Source organism: Furipterus horrens, unplaced genomic scaffold, assembly GCF_987537825.1.
Source record: "Furipterus horrens unplaced genomic scaffold, mFurHor1.1.pri manual_scaffold_4, whole genome shotgun sequence".
NCBI lineage: Eukaryota > Metazoa > Chordata > Mammalia > Chiroptera > Furipteridae > Furipterus > Furipterus horrens.
The window spans coordinates 68,863,086-68,876,585 of record NW_028327174.1 but is presented as its reverse complement, the minus strand read 5'-3'; the positions used below and the strand labels follow the sequence as shown (position 1 = coordinate 68,876,585).

General features: G+C 31.9%; 1 protein-coding gene across 1 annotated transcript in view; it reads left to right on the top strand.

Annotated features, from left to right (window-relative positions):
* The window catches only part of ZFC3H1 (zinc finger C3H1-type containing), a 56,337-nt gene that overhangs the window by 22,796 nt on the left and 20,041 nt on the right, over window positions 1-13,500 (top strand). The window contains exons 6-20 of the mRNA XM_090273625.1: window positions 8-131; window positions 1,689-1,786; window positions 2,800-3,009; window positions 3,210-3,374; window positions 4,319-4,456; window positions 5,207-5,328; window positions 5,975-6,124; window positions 8,849-9,023; window positions 9,246-9,377; window positions 9,736-10,275; window positions 10,360-10,469; window positions 11,261-11,392; window positions 11,501-11,622; window positions 12,581-12,682; window positions 12,896-13,015. Coding sequence (XP_090129751.1) covers window positions 8-131; window positions 1,689-1,786; window positions 2,800-3,009; window positions 3,210-3,374; window positions 4,319-4,456; window positions 5,207-5,328; window positions 5,975-6,124; window positions 8,849-9,023; window positions 9,246-9,377; window positions 9,736-10,275; window positions 10,360-10,469; window positions 11,261-11,392; window positions 11,501-11,622; window positions 12,581-12,682; window positions 12,896-13,015 — 2,440 coding nt within the window. The remainder of the gene's footprint in view (window positions 1-7; window positions 132-1,688; window positions 1,787-2,799; window positions 3,010-3,209; window positions 3,375-4,318; window positions 4,457-5,206; window positions 5,329-5,974; window positions 6,125-8,848; window positions 9,024-9,245; window positions 9,378-9,735; window positions 10,276-10,359; window positions 10,470-11,260; window positions 11,393-11,500; window positions 11,623-12,580; window positions 12,683-12,895; window positions 13,016-13,500) is intronic.

Sequence of the window (13,500 nt, the reverse complement as noted above, 5' to 3'; positions counted from 1 at the left end):
TAATTAGTCTTCAGATCCTGACCTGAGACGATCCTTAGATAAGCAACCTACTGATGGTGGAGGAGGCATTTATCAGTATGATAACTATGAAGAAGTTGCTATGGATACAGATAGTGAAACCAATTCTCCAGGTATGAGCTAAAATTTAAAACATTTGCATATTCATAATTACTAAATAGAAAATAGTCATGAAGCTACTCCAAACCTTGAAAGAAATGTGTAATGAACGTGAGATTTCTTAGTGGGTTGTTCAACCATAGGCATTATTTGGTGTTGTAACTACTTTGAGAGCAAATCTCAAATTGTAATACTAACCTTTATTTCCAAGTGTTTTTCTAGGTAGCATTTAAATAGAAAGACTATAACTATTTGATCTAAAAAGTTAAGATTTTAAAAGCAGATGAGAACAGTGCTTTTAAAAAAATGAACAAACCTTTGACCTCTTAAGTATCTTTTGGATTTTAGGCAAAAGGATCTTTCTTCCTTTTAGACTTCCTTCTTCCTCCTTCCAGGGGTGATACTTTATAGAAATTTGGAGATGGAAGGCTATACTAGTGGCACCTCAAAGAAGACTGGTTAGAACTGGTCAGGGCTGTACCTCAATTAGATCTGGTTGTAATTCTTTCTCTGGTTGCATGAGGAGGTGAAGCATGTCTACCTATGCCTCCATCTTGACTGGAAGTCAATCTTCTATTAATTCTAAGTTTTTAGAGATGATTCATAGTAGATCCCAAGTACTGACAATATTATTAATACTCTGTGTTTCCATAAAATAACATTATGAGCTGTACTTTTAAAAGAATTTTGTAAAAATATTATACAGAGGTTATTTTCTGTACTCCTTGTCAGATTTTAATTTTTACATTCATTACAGATATTTGTATTTTTGAGAAGTAAAATGTTCAAAATGCCAGTGTCTTTTCAAATGGTATCATTTGGGCCAAAGGTCAACCCCATGCAAGTCATGTGGGTAAAATTCATATTGACTTGTGAGACAACTGGGACAAAAAAGAAACATCAGTTTTTCCCTAAGGTTATATAATTATTGGGTAGCAAGAGTAGTCTGAATTTGCCATATTTTGAAGTCACTGAAGGTAATATGCACATTTATTTTTATCTGCTACTAAAGAAGAAGACATGCCATCATTAACTATTTCAGAATTATTAAAATGTGAAAGGTGTATTCTTTGTTATATTGATTAAACGCAGGAGATAATTTTTTCATTTCTAGTCCTGTTTGCTTTCTACACACAACTTAAATAGTCCATTTCTTTCTTTGTTTCACTTGAAGTGAAAAATGGAGTCACCACAGCACTATTTTTCTTTAGTTCGGGCACTTTGGCAGTTTCAGGGGAATTTTTTGTTTTAATCCTTAAAAAGTACATAAAAGATATGTTTCAAGCCTTTCCTGCTCTGTTCTGTTTTCATCATTAGGTGAAAATTAGAACAGACTAAAGAATTTTGAAAGACTAATGTCAGCTTAAGTTGATGGCTGACTTTGTGATGACATAAAGATAATTTTAAATAGGTGGAGGTGCTCTCTTGGAGGTTAAAGATTTTATTAGAGATTAATAGTCTAATTTGCACTCTACCGAGATACATTTGTATTTCCCCAAACATACCATAAATTTAATTTACTTATGTTAAAGTATTTCAGTTATTAAACTCTTTAATAAAATTGTTTTCAGCTCCTTCACCAGTGCAACCACCATTCTTCACTGAATGTTCATTGGGTTATTTCTCTTCAGCACCATCTATTTCTTTGCCTCCACCACCTCAGGTTACTGTAAGTGAGAATTGATATTGTTTCTAACAAAATTTTGTTGCTTTGTGTCATTTCTAATGTGTTTTGAAAAACTGACATGTGATTGATGAATGGTTAGGTTTAAAGAGAGCTTTAAAAAAAAACAGAATTGTTTACCAAAATTAATAGCCATGAAATCTATGGACTACGCAGATAGTTATTTACTGGCAAGCTATTCATTTGGTAGATTTAAGAAAAGGAAATAAAAAGGTTGTGGTGAAATCACAAAGTCAAAGTTATTTCTGGATTGAGAGATCCTAGAGACCAAACTGGACCTTTGTCAATAGGTTAGAGGGAATCCTGCCATTTCACAGTTCCTAGGTAGACATCTGGTGTCCTCCTAGGAAGTTTAAGACAAGGGGAATGTTAGAGCAGAGAGAGAAAACAGTTTTCTTTCTTCCTTGAACTGTTTTAAATGTCAAGAGTAACATTGGAAAGTCCTCGAAGCAAAAATATATTTAAACCCAAGAATTGGGTTAAGTTAGTTTTCTTTATAAGATACTCTCTAATGAGCCATTTCACAGGATTTAAAAGGCTAATGTAAGTCTTCCTGATGCTTATTTCTTAAATTACTCTGGACTATCCATTTTCCAGAATTCCTGGTTCCTAATTTTCTGTTTTTACTTAAGTATCATGTCCTTCGCTTTTCAACATCTTTATTTGTTTTCAGGTACTCATCTGGAGGAATAGACCTTATAAAATTTGATTTTTTAGATTTTAAATAAAGATAAGAATGGAAATGGAGAAGTTGGTCTAATTATCTTGAGGTTCATAAATGTTTCAAATATTATTGATTTTATTTTTATAAAAATTATTCTTTTCAGGGCTGAATGTTGAATTTTGGGATAGTTTTTGAGTTATAATATACTTAAGCATACAGCTAAAATAGTAACCTGAAGCTTACCTTTTACTAATTTAATGATGCTCCACAGATAAACATTTGAAATTGGTAAAATTTGCATTGTAATTATTTTTTCTTTTTTAAAAATAACTAGTCTTTGCCACATTTGAGCCAGCCTTATGTGGAAGGCTTGTGTGTTTCTCTTGAACCTCTACCTCCTGTACCACCTTTACCACCTCTTCCACCTGAAGATCCAGAACAGCCACCAAAACCACCTTTTGCAGATGAGGAAGAGGAGGAAGAAATGCTGCTTCGTGAAGAACTCCTTAAATCTCTAGCAAATAAAAGAGCTTTTAAGCCAGAGGTAATTTAGATACTTGAACCGCTAGGTGGTGCTCATGAGCTTAAATTGTAGGTTGGCCTGCTCTGTTTATTTGGAATTTTAGGGGCTTTTATAAAGTAGAGATAAGTCTGGTACTAATTTGCTCAGGATTTTTAAAGATGACAGAAATTTCTTTCTTTCTTCCGTTTTAAGTGTTTCCCATTTGTCTCCTCCCTATTTAGGAAACATCCAGTAATAGTGACCCACCTTCACCTCCAGCTCTGAACAATTCACAGCCTGTGCCAAGAAGCAATCTTTCAATAGTCAGTATTAATACAGTATCTCAGCCTAGGATACAGAATCCAAAGTTTCACAGAGGACCTCGTCTTCCGCGAACTGTCATCTCGGTAAAACAAATGAAATATTTAATCCTATTTTTATTCAAACAGTTTGTGAGAAATTTGTATACAATTTCACAGTCTTGTTTCCCACCTCATTGTTCATCTATATGCATGTATACATACGTATGTAAATACAAATTTATTTTTTATTAATAGTGAAATAGGTTTATTCACTTGAAAATGGTAGAGTTTATGTTTTGGGGGAAGCATTATATTCATCAGAATAGATTATGCTTTCTCTGTCATTTCCTCAGGTTTTTTCTATATAAATTGGTCCACTCAGATTTTCTGTCTATTGTAGAGTTTATTTTAGCAAAGTATATTTTCATCTTCCTTGTCTTTGTTTATACTTTGCTCATATTTTTACAATTGATGACTGTACTGTACTATAAGAATTTATTTATGATGTTCTTTATTAAGGAGATTGAAATGACAATATTTTTCTGCCTTGTTTTCTAATGGCTTCAAAGTAAAACATATAAATGGGGCAAAGCCAAGTTGAAATCTTGCCTCCATTAGGTAAACCAACTTTGCCCACTTATCCTCTATATATAACTGCAAAAAACAAGTTTTTAAAAAAGTTTTTAGAATCATTAATTTTTACCTTGGTTTTAAGAGCTCACTTAAGATAACATTATGGTTCTTCACAGAAAGTTTGATAAAATAAAACAATGTAGAAGGTGATCATAGTAGTGTCTTTAAAAACTGAGAATATACACTATTGCATGTTTTTGGCATATTACCAGTACTATTGCTAGAGTGGGACAAAGTCAGTTACGCAATATAACGAACGAACTATAGACTGTGTACTTGGAGTCCATTATTTTTATGGGTTGAAATTTAAAGAGGTTAAGTGACTTGTTCAAGGCCATGCAGCTAATTGTGGTAGAGCCAAGAAAAGAATAGAGATACTTTTGCTATTAAGAGTAACAAATATATTGCCTTTGCAGCTTCCAAAGCATAAATCAGTGGTTGTAACACTGAATGATTCAGATGACAGTGAATCTGATGGGGAGGTTTCCAAGTCAACAAATAGTGTTTTTGGTGGATTGGAGTCCATGATTAAAGAAGCAAGACGAACTGCTGAGGTGAGTGTGATAATGAAAGATAAAAAGAAAGATAATTTATTGACAATCATTAAGGTTTATTTTTCCTGAAAATTAAACCTCTTAGAAGTATTGATTTTTAATATATTAAATTGTGGATATATTTTAAGTATTTGTATTATTAGGACTTTATATAATGAAGTATGTATAAATTGATATATATTTAGCTATTAATCCCCTTTATTTTTGTTTCCAATTGACTAGTCCAGTTTTCAAATAGTAGATGATTGTTTTTTGTCCTAAGGAAATTTACTGTTTTGAAATTGTGTTATATTACCAGAAAACAGTTTTTATTAAAATGTATGATCTAAGTATAACTTTTATCCCTGTTCCTACTGTCACAGTTGTTCAGATATGATTTAGTTCAATTATTTTCAAATTGTAGGTCCTGACCACTTAGTAGATTATGTAATTAATTTTCTGGTTAACAAGCAGTTGGGGGAGGATAAAGTGGATAAAGGGAGTCAAATATATATGGTAGTGGAAGGAAACTAGACTGTGGGTGGTGAGCACATACTAGAGTGTACACAGGTCAGATTATGATGCTGTATATCTGGAAATTGTGTGTTACTAACCAGTGTTATCCCAATAAATTTAATATAAAAAAAATAGAAAACAATGAAGGTAGTTGTTTCTAAATCTATAAGTGCATAATAGGTTGCAATGTAAAATAACATCTTAATATGGAATAAGGGGAAGCTATTGATCTGGTTGACTTCAAATGTTTTCTAGCAAGCTTCAAAACTGAAGGTACCTCCAAAATCTGAGAAAGAAAATGATCCCATGCGAACACCTGAAGCTTTGCCTGAAGAAAAGAAGATTGAATATCGGTTGTTAAAGGAAGAGATTGCTAAGTAAGTGGCATTTTATATAATTAGCTTTAAAGGTATGTGATGTTTCCAGTACTTAACTAAGTTCATCTACAGTTTATTGGCATTGGGAAATGTATAGTGCTGATTTTATTCAAGTTGCAGAATTAATGTCTTTATAACTCACACAGGAGAGGGAGTCACATGATCATCTATAGACTTGAATACACTGATGCACTGAGATGAAAACAGCTTAGAAAAAGAGAAAAGCTATAATATAAAGGAGAGCTGCACTAGCAGCTTATTCCCCCTCAAAAATTTTATTTATTTTTAACTAGAGGGGAAGGGAGAGAGAAACAGAATGAGAGAAAAATGATCAGTTGCCTCTTAAACATCGCTGGACTAGGGAACTGAATCTGCAGCCCAGGCACATGCCTGACTGGGAATTGTACCGGCAATCTTTTGCTTTGCGGAACTATGCCCAACCAGCTGAGCCACACAGGTCAGGGCTACACTATTGGCTACACTGTCTGCTTTGAAAGCCAACTTGGATCATGCATATTGGTCATCATCATTATTATTAGTCAATATGATTAATATTTTTACTTTATGTTATGAAATAGAATACATCTTCAAAGAAAATAATTTCAGTTTATTCTTTGGCATAATTCATCCATCTTTATTATTTTAGTCGGGAAAAACAGCGTTTGATTAAGTCAGATCACCTGAAGACAAGTTCATCATCCCCAGCAAACTCGGATGTGGAAATTGATGGGATTGGCAGAATAGCAATGGTTACTAAGCAGGTTTCAGATGCAGAAGCAAAACTTAAAAAACATAGGTAAGCCTCATTACCTGATTAAATGCTGCATGTATCTAAAGCTCATACGTTAGATGGCTGTCTTTGTGGTATATGTCAATACTAAATACTAAATACATGGAATGATTACACATTATTTTATACTTGGTAGAACTTTATAAGGTTATCATTTGGTGAATTATATATTTATATTAAGTAATAGTACTAAGTTTTAAATTACCAAGACTTTAAAGGTGTTTTTCCCTTCAGATTTATACATGGTTTACTCATTGCTTAAAAACATTTATGAAACTTCTTTTTCAGAATTTTCTTTAAAACTTTTGGCATGATTTTTGAAATACCTTCTTTGAAGGAATACTTTTATTGTTAAAGGTGGACTTGGCTGTTGGAAAGTCATTACGTAGTCTGTTTAATACAACAAATGGTCAAATATGGTGTTACTTTAAAGTGTTCAAGTGTGGTTTCAGAATTTTGAGAATATGTGTAAAACCTCACAAAATGAATATGTTGAATGATAGAATTTACTTGAAATCATTGGTATATTTTGGGGTTATTTATTTTATTGGGGTATAATTGACATGTAATATAGTTTTGAGTGTACAGCGTAATGATTGGATATTTGTAGGTACTGTAAAATGGTTACCACAATAAGCCTAATTAACATCCATCCCCACACAGTTATAAAATTTTTTTCTTGTGATGAGAGCCACTAGCATATATTTGATAGAAGTAATTATATCATTTTATGCATGTATATTTTTCCATTCCAAACACTCTTTATACCATTAATTAATTGATGAAGAGCAAAATGGTTTTAGATAACATTGTTCCTTTGTTCTGCTAGTCTCCTTTTAGGTTTACAAATAAGAGGGGGAGGTGCTGTGCAAAGATGGTAACACTTTTTTCCCTGTCCCATGTTTGTAACTTATCAATTCTTAAAATTTAAATCTTGATAGTAAAAAAATGATTACAGTGATGAATTAATTCTTTAAAAAATCATTAACAATAATATATAAACAATTTAATGGTTTTTAAAACAGGCTTCAAAAGTTTATCTGAATTAAGGAAAAAAGATAGAAATTTACAGCCTCATTTCTTAACATTGCTGCCATCTTGCTATTTTTATTTTTTTAATTCATGAAAAAGAATTAATTGGAGTGTTTTTACAAAGTAACACAGATTATCTCAAGGAGACTATGTAAGTTTTTAGATTAAGTATATAACAGTATGTTGTGTTCTTGATTTATGAACAAGACATTGGAGATTGAATATTCTGAACAAAATAAAATGCCTTTAAAACAATCTTTACAAATATGTCTTCAGTTTTGAGTTATACTTGTCTGTACTGCCATATTTTATTACTTCTAGCATATGCCATTATTTTGTACACTGCTAAGAAAACATGCTTCTAACTGAACTATGAGACGCGATAATGTTGAGACACAGCCTGATAATTACACCCGAAAAATGTGCTTTGTAGTTGAAATAATTGTAATGACCATAAATTTCTAAAATTATCAATGAGAAGTGGTATTGTTTGTTTTAAAAGTAAGAGATTAAGTTAAATTTATTTAGATTCTGTTTCTTTAATAACTTTACAAATGAAAAGGTTTCAAAAACTGTCTTTCTACTCCCTAACCTTTCTATCACATAATCTCTCTCTTTATGGTTCATTCTAGGGAAGCTTTGATTGATTGATTGATTGATTAATTTTTAGAGAGAGAGAAACATCAGTTTGTTGTTCTACTTATTTATGCATTCAGTGGTTGATTCCTACATGTGCCATCACCAGGGATTGAACCTGCAATCCTGGTGCATCGGGACGACACTTTAACCAACTGAGCTAACTCAGCCAGAGCTTATGATTCATTCTAGATGTCAGTTGTTGTGACTGTTGAAAATGATATCTTTTTGGGAAGGTTGCTTCATTTTTTTTTTTTTTTTAACCATAATACAGTCATACCTCAGTACCTATCGTCAGCTTCAGAACTTATCAAACCCTATACTCATCGCATTTTGATGAGAAAAAAATTTTCAGCACTCAGCATTTGCTCAGGACTTGTCACACTTGCCAGAACTTGTATGAGTCATGACGTCACCGTGCAAGAGAAAGTGCTTCATCCATTTGTACTGTTGTTTTTGGCACTTGTCACAAGTTCCGAAACAAATTAACGATGAGTACCAAGGTACCACTGTATTTAGTAGTTGAAAAGATGAAAGTTTAGATCCATAAATTTGTCTTTTGCCCTGTTTTACTTGTCAGTTCCAAACTTTGAATCTGTATATTATTTAAAAATTAGAATTCCTTTTCTCCTTGCTTTGCATTAGTTGAGTTAAAGACTTGTAAGTTAATTAAATATGCTTGATTATATTTATTAGATGTTTATTAGCATTATAAATGAAGCTAAACATAGCAGTGTTCTGCCGTAAATCCTCATTTTTCAGAAGTCATATGGGGTCAGATTTGGCCAACATTAAACATTTACTATTAACAACTTTTTACCTGTAATTCACATTACTTAGATTTAAAAGATTTTTTAAAAAATCAGGATCACAGTTACTTTTATAAAGTGTAACAGTGTCTATTTGAATACCTGTGTGATGGATGACTATGAAAGTATTCATAACTTGTATATCGTAATTATATTTTTAACAATGATTTACTGCTTTGTAAACTTTTTATTCTGACAGTGTTAGTCTACTAGTTTAGAAAAACATTAATGAGAATTCTTACTTTTCCATTAGGATTCTCTTGATGAAAGATGAATCCGTTTTAAAGAATCTAGTACAGCAAGAAGCTAAGAAGAAAGAATCTGTTCGAAATGCTGAAACAAAGATTGCAAAACTTACAGAACAGCTCCAAGCAACAGAGAAAATTCTCAGTGTCAACAAAATGTTTTTGAAGAAGCTTCAGGAACAAGTAATATTCTTTTTTTAAATAAAAATATTGTAGTCTTATGTTTATTACATATTTTTTATGGGTCAAATTTTTAATAAAATAATGTCTTCTCTTGAGACATAATATTGGAATATTTTTATTTTTAGTTGAATACCCTAAATTAGCAGCTGTGCCAAAGAGAAGCTATTTCCTCTTCTAAGGAAGGTTTACATTTACATTTTCAGAATTATTCTGTATTTTCAGATTCACAAAGTACAACAGCGTGTTACAGTTAAAAAAGCTTTGACTCTAAAATATGGAGAAGAGCTTGCTCGGGCAAAGGCAGTGGCAAGTAAAGAAATAGGAAAACGTAAACTGGAACAAGATCGCCTTGGAGTAAGTTGTAGAAATATATATACACACATATATTTGGCAAACAAGGTTTTTATGATTATTTTTAAAGGTAAGAAGTATAAGAGATAATTCAAGTTTTTTTGCATATTCAAAGATTAAAGCTTTGTTTTTAAATGACATCCATGTTTTTGGAACCTTATTTATTTATTCTGTACTGACTTTTTTTTTGTAGATCATAGATTAACTATTAAAGCTGTTGCATACTTGTAAAACTCTGTTTATTCTCATGATTTAGTTTTATAATGTTGGCATTGTATCACAGGGGTAGCACATTTACTTTACCAAAAATTGTTTATAAAGTCATAGCAATATAAAATATTTATATCATTATTTCCCCCAGCCAAATAAAATAATGAGACTGGACAATTCTCCAGTATCAAGTCCAAGAAAGCATTCAGCAGAACTAATTGCTATGGAAAAAAGACGCTTACAAAAGCTAGAATATGAATATGCCCTGAAAATTCAGAAACTGAAAGAAGCTCGGGCCCTTAAAGCAAAGGAACAACAAAATATCACTCCAGTTGTGGAAGAGGAACCTGAATTTTCTTTACCTCAACCCTCACTTCATGATCTGACTCAAGATAAATTAAGTCTGGACACTGAGGAAAATGATGTCGATGATGAGATTTTGTCTGGTTCAAACAGAGAACGAAGAAGATCCTTCATAGAATCCAATTCTTTTACTAAACCTAACCTTAAGCACACTGATACACCTAACAAAGAATGTGTAAATAAACCTAAGAACACAGTCGAAAAACCAGAACTTTTCCTAGGGTTAAAAATTGGTGAACTGCAAACACTATATTCAAAAGCTGACAGCTTAAAACAGCTGATTTTAAAAACTACCACAGGCATTACGGGAAAGGTTTTGTGTGGTCAGGTAACTGAACATTTCATATTCTTTATAAAATGTAGAATTCACCCTAGCCCTATTTTCCTTATGAAATTATTGTTTTCTTTTCAGGAGATTTCTGTGGATGTAGATTTTATGACTGCACAAAGTAAAACAACAGAAGTGAAGCCATGTCCTTTTAGTCCCTACCACAGCCCTCTTCTAGTTTTTAAGTCCTACAGGTATGAAAGAAAGATTCAATGAGCTTTAGTTTCAGGATTGCTCCTATTTTTGATATTATAACTGACTGTTTGATGATGATTAAAAAATACTGAATCATGGTCACTGAAAAATGAACTTGTTCTTTGAGGGAAAATAAAAATTGAGTGTCTTGTTGTCATACAGAAATCATATTAGGAAGTAAGGAAGGTCATACTTGGGTTTATTAATTCTTGTCAAATTTAATTTCTGGCTACTGGCGGAATTGTGAATTCTGGATTACTACCTGTTAGAGATTTTAGAAGAAGAAAAAAGAAAATCCTAAGAGTGTTTTTTATATTTTTAATTTTATTGTTACCCTGTGTAAGCTCTCATAAAATTGATTTAGGTATTCACAGGTGGATTAATTTTGTGGGAGGAAGTTATGAGATTATTAAATGGGTATGACTCAGTTATAAAATGGTGAAGCACCTATCAGTTAGTATAAATTTTTCCCTAGTTTTATTGTTGGCTGGGAATGTGTGCAAGAAATACCAGTATTATATAGCATTTTATTATATGAAAAACTTTTAAAATACAGGTTTTGTTTTGTTGTTTTTTGTTTTTCTATTTGAGGTCATTTATGTTCTGGGTGTAAAAATAATCTGTCCCTCCTTATCACTTGATATTTGGGTTGTTTTCTGGAGTTAATTTTGCTATTAATCAGTAGATAAAATAATCTCAAAGTATAGAAATTTTAATTGGGAAGGAAAATTTTGTTAATTTTCTGGGGTATGTTTATGGAGCATAATATGTCCACTTCCGTTCTTCTTAGATTCAGTCCATACTATCGAACCAAGGAAAAACTTCCCCTAAGCTCAGTATCATATAGTAATATGATTGAACCGGATCAGTGTTTCTGCCGTTTTGATTTAACAGGAACATGCAATGATGATGATTGTCAGTGGTGAGTAGTTTTAACTTGTGAACATTTTAATTTAAAAGACAGTCTTGGAATTTAGCTTTGAAATGTACATGATTATTATTTTTTGTGTGTGTTGTCATTTTATTTTAGGCAGCATACACAAGACTATACGCATAGCCGAAAACAGCTATTCCAGGACATTCTATCATATAATCTGTCTTTGATTGGCTGTTCAGAGACAAGCACTGATGAAGAAATTGCAGCTGCAGCAGGTTTTTAAAGATCTCTTGTTGTTCCCCAAGTGAAAATTTGAATTTAGGGAATTAAAAAATTTAATATTCAGTTGTTCTTGACATCTTTTAATTGCTATAATTCATTACATTCACCTGTGACATTTTTATGTAGATCTGCTCTGTCCAGTGCAGTAGTCACTAGCCATATGTTCCAATTCATATTTAAACTAATTAAAATTAAAATGTACTCCAGTCACACTAGCCACATTTCAAGTGCTTAGTAGCCACTATTGAGCTCAATACCTCAACAACAGAGGAAGTGCTTATCAATAGAACAGCGCAGATATAAGATATTTCTATCACTACAGAAAGTTCTTTGGACAGAGCTCATCTAAACAGTTCAGTTTATTTAGAAGAATATATAAACATTTGTATAGAAGTTTTAGTAATGATTTTTAAGTAGACCTCTTTATTTTTTATTATTTTTTTAAATAAAGGAGATGTTTGTAGTTTTAGATTCTACAATGAAATAAAAAGAACTTTATACACTTTGACATTATAGAAAGCATAGGTTATTTTCAGGTACTCTGAGTAAATATTGTTAAGCTTTTCCTCAGAGTTAGTGCCAGATAGTAAGCCTTAAACTACAAGTCTTTCAGAAGTAAGGGAATTGATGTTCATTAAATTTAGTGTTATCACAACCCAGAGTGATTGTAAAGTCATTGAATCTATTGATTACCAATTTAGGGCTTTTAATTTTCACTTGTTTAGTTAGTTTTAGGAAATAGGTTTTTCATCCCAAATTGGGTGCATGATACAGATTTGCCATAATAGTTAAGATAATAAAGGCCTTGCCTTCTAGAAGGCCATAGTGTTTTTAATTATTACCATATACTTCTCTTTAATTCTTAAACTATTCATAATCTTTAATTAGCCTCCTCTCTGGAATCTATGTTTTTTATACTTTTTATGAAGATAATATTACTCTTAATTTCAGAAAAATATGTTGAGAAACTTTTTGGAGTAAACAAAGATCGAATGTCAATGGACCAGATGGCTGTTCTTCTTGTTAGCAATATCAATGAAAGTAAAGGGCATAGTAAGTATATATATATATGTCTCTCACACAAAAGAATATTATAGTTTCTTTATGACAGGAACTCTTTTGGCATTATGGTCTCAATATAATATATACATGTCAATTCTAATACAACAGAATAAATTTAGTTCTTTTTGAGTATTATTTGGGTAGCCTTCAAACTGTAAAAAAGTAGGTGTATATCAACTAACAGTCTTCTTCTGTCTACTTTAGCACCTCCCTTTACAACCTACAAAGATAAAAGAAAGTGGAAGCCGAAGTTTTGGAGGAAACCTATTTCAGACAGTAGTTTCAGTAGTGATGAGGAACAGTCTACAGGACCAATTAAGTATGGTAAGAAGTAATTTAAGATCCAGAATTATTAAATCACGATGTTCCACTTTACCAATCTTTTGGTGTGTCTATTAGCCTAATTATTTTTTAAACATTATGCCATTTGGCATTTAAGGCGGTTCTTCATTGTGCAGGACTGCCCCTTACATTGCAGGACCTTTTGTGTTCATGGTCCAGTAACTGTAAGGATTACTCTTTAGTAATTGTGACAACATCAAACTACTCACTGGCCTGTGTCTTTTTTGAGGACAGAAGTTCTGTTTTATATCATCTTTGAGCCCGTGTTTTCTGATTGTAGTAAGTAGTCTTATAAAATGAGTGAATAAATGAATACCTTATTGTCTTACATTATGATATCAAATTTGCAAAATTTAATTGTTTACTATTTTTGGATTAGCTAATACCTGATAGGTGTATGCCCTCTTGTGCTTCTTTACATTAATGTAACACTTTTTCTTTAACTTAGATGTAGCAGAATAAACCAT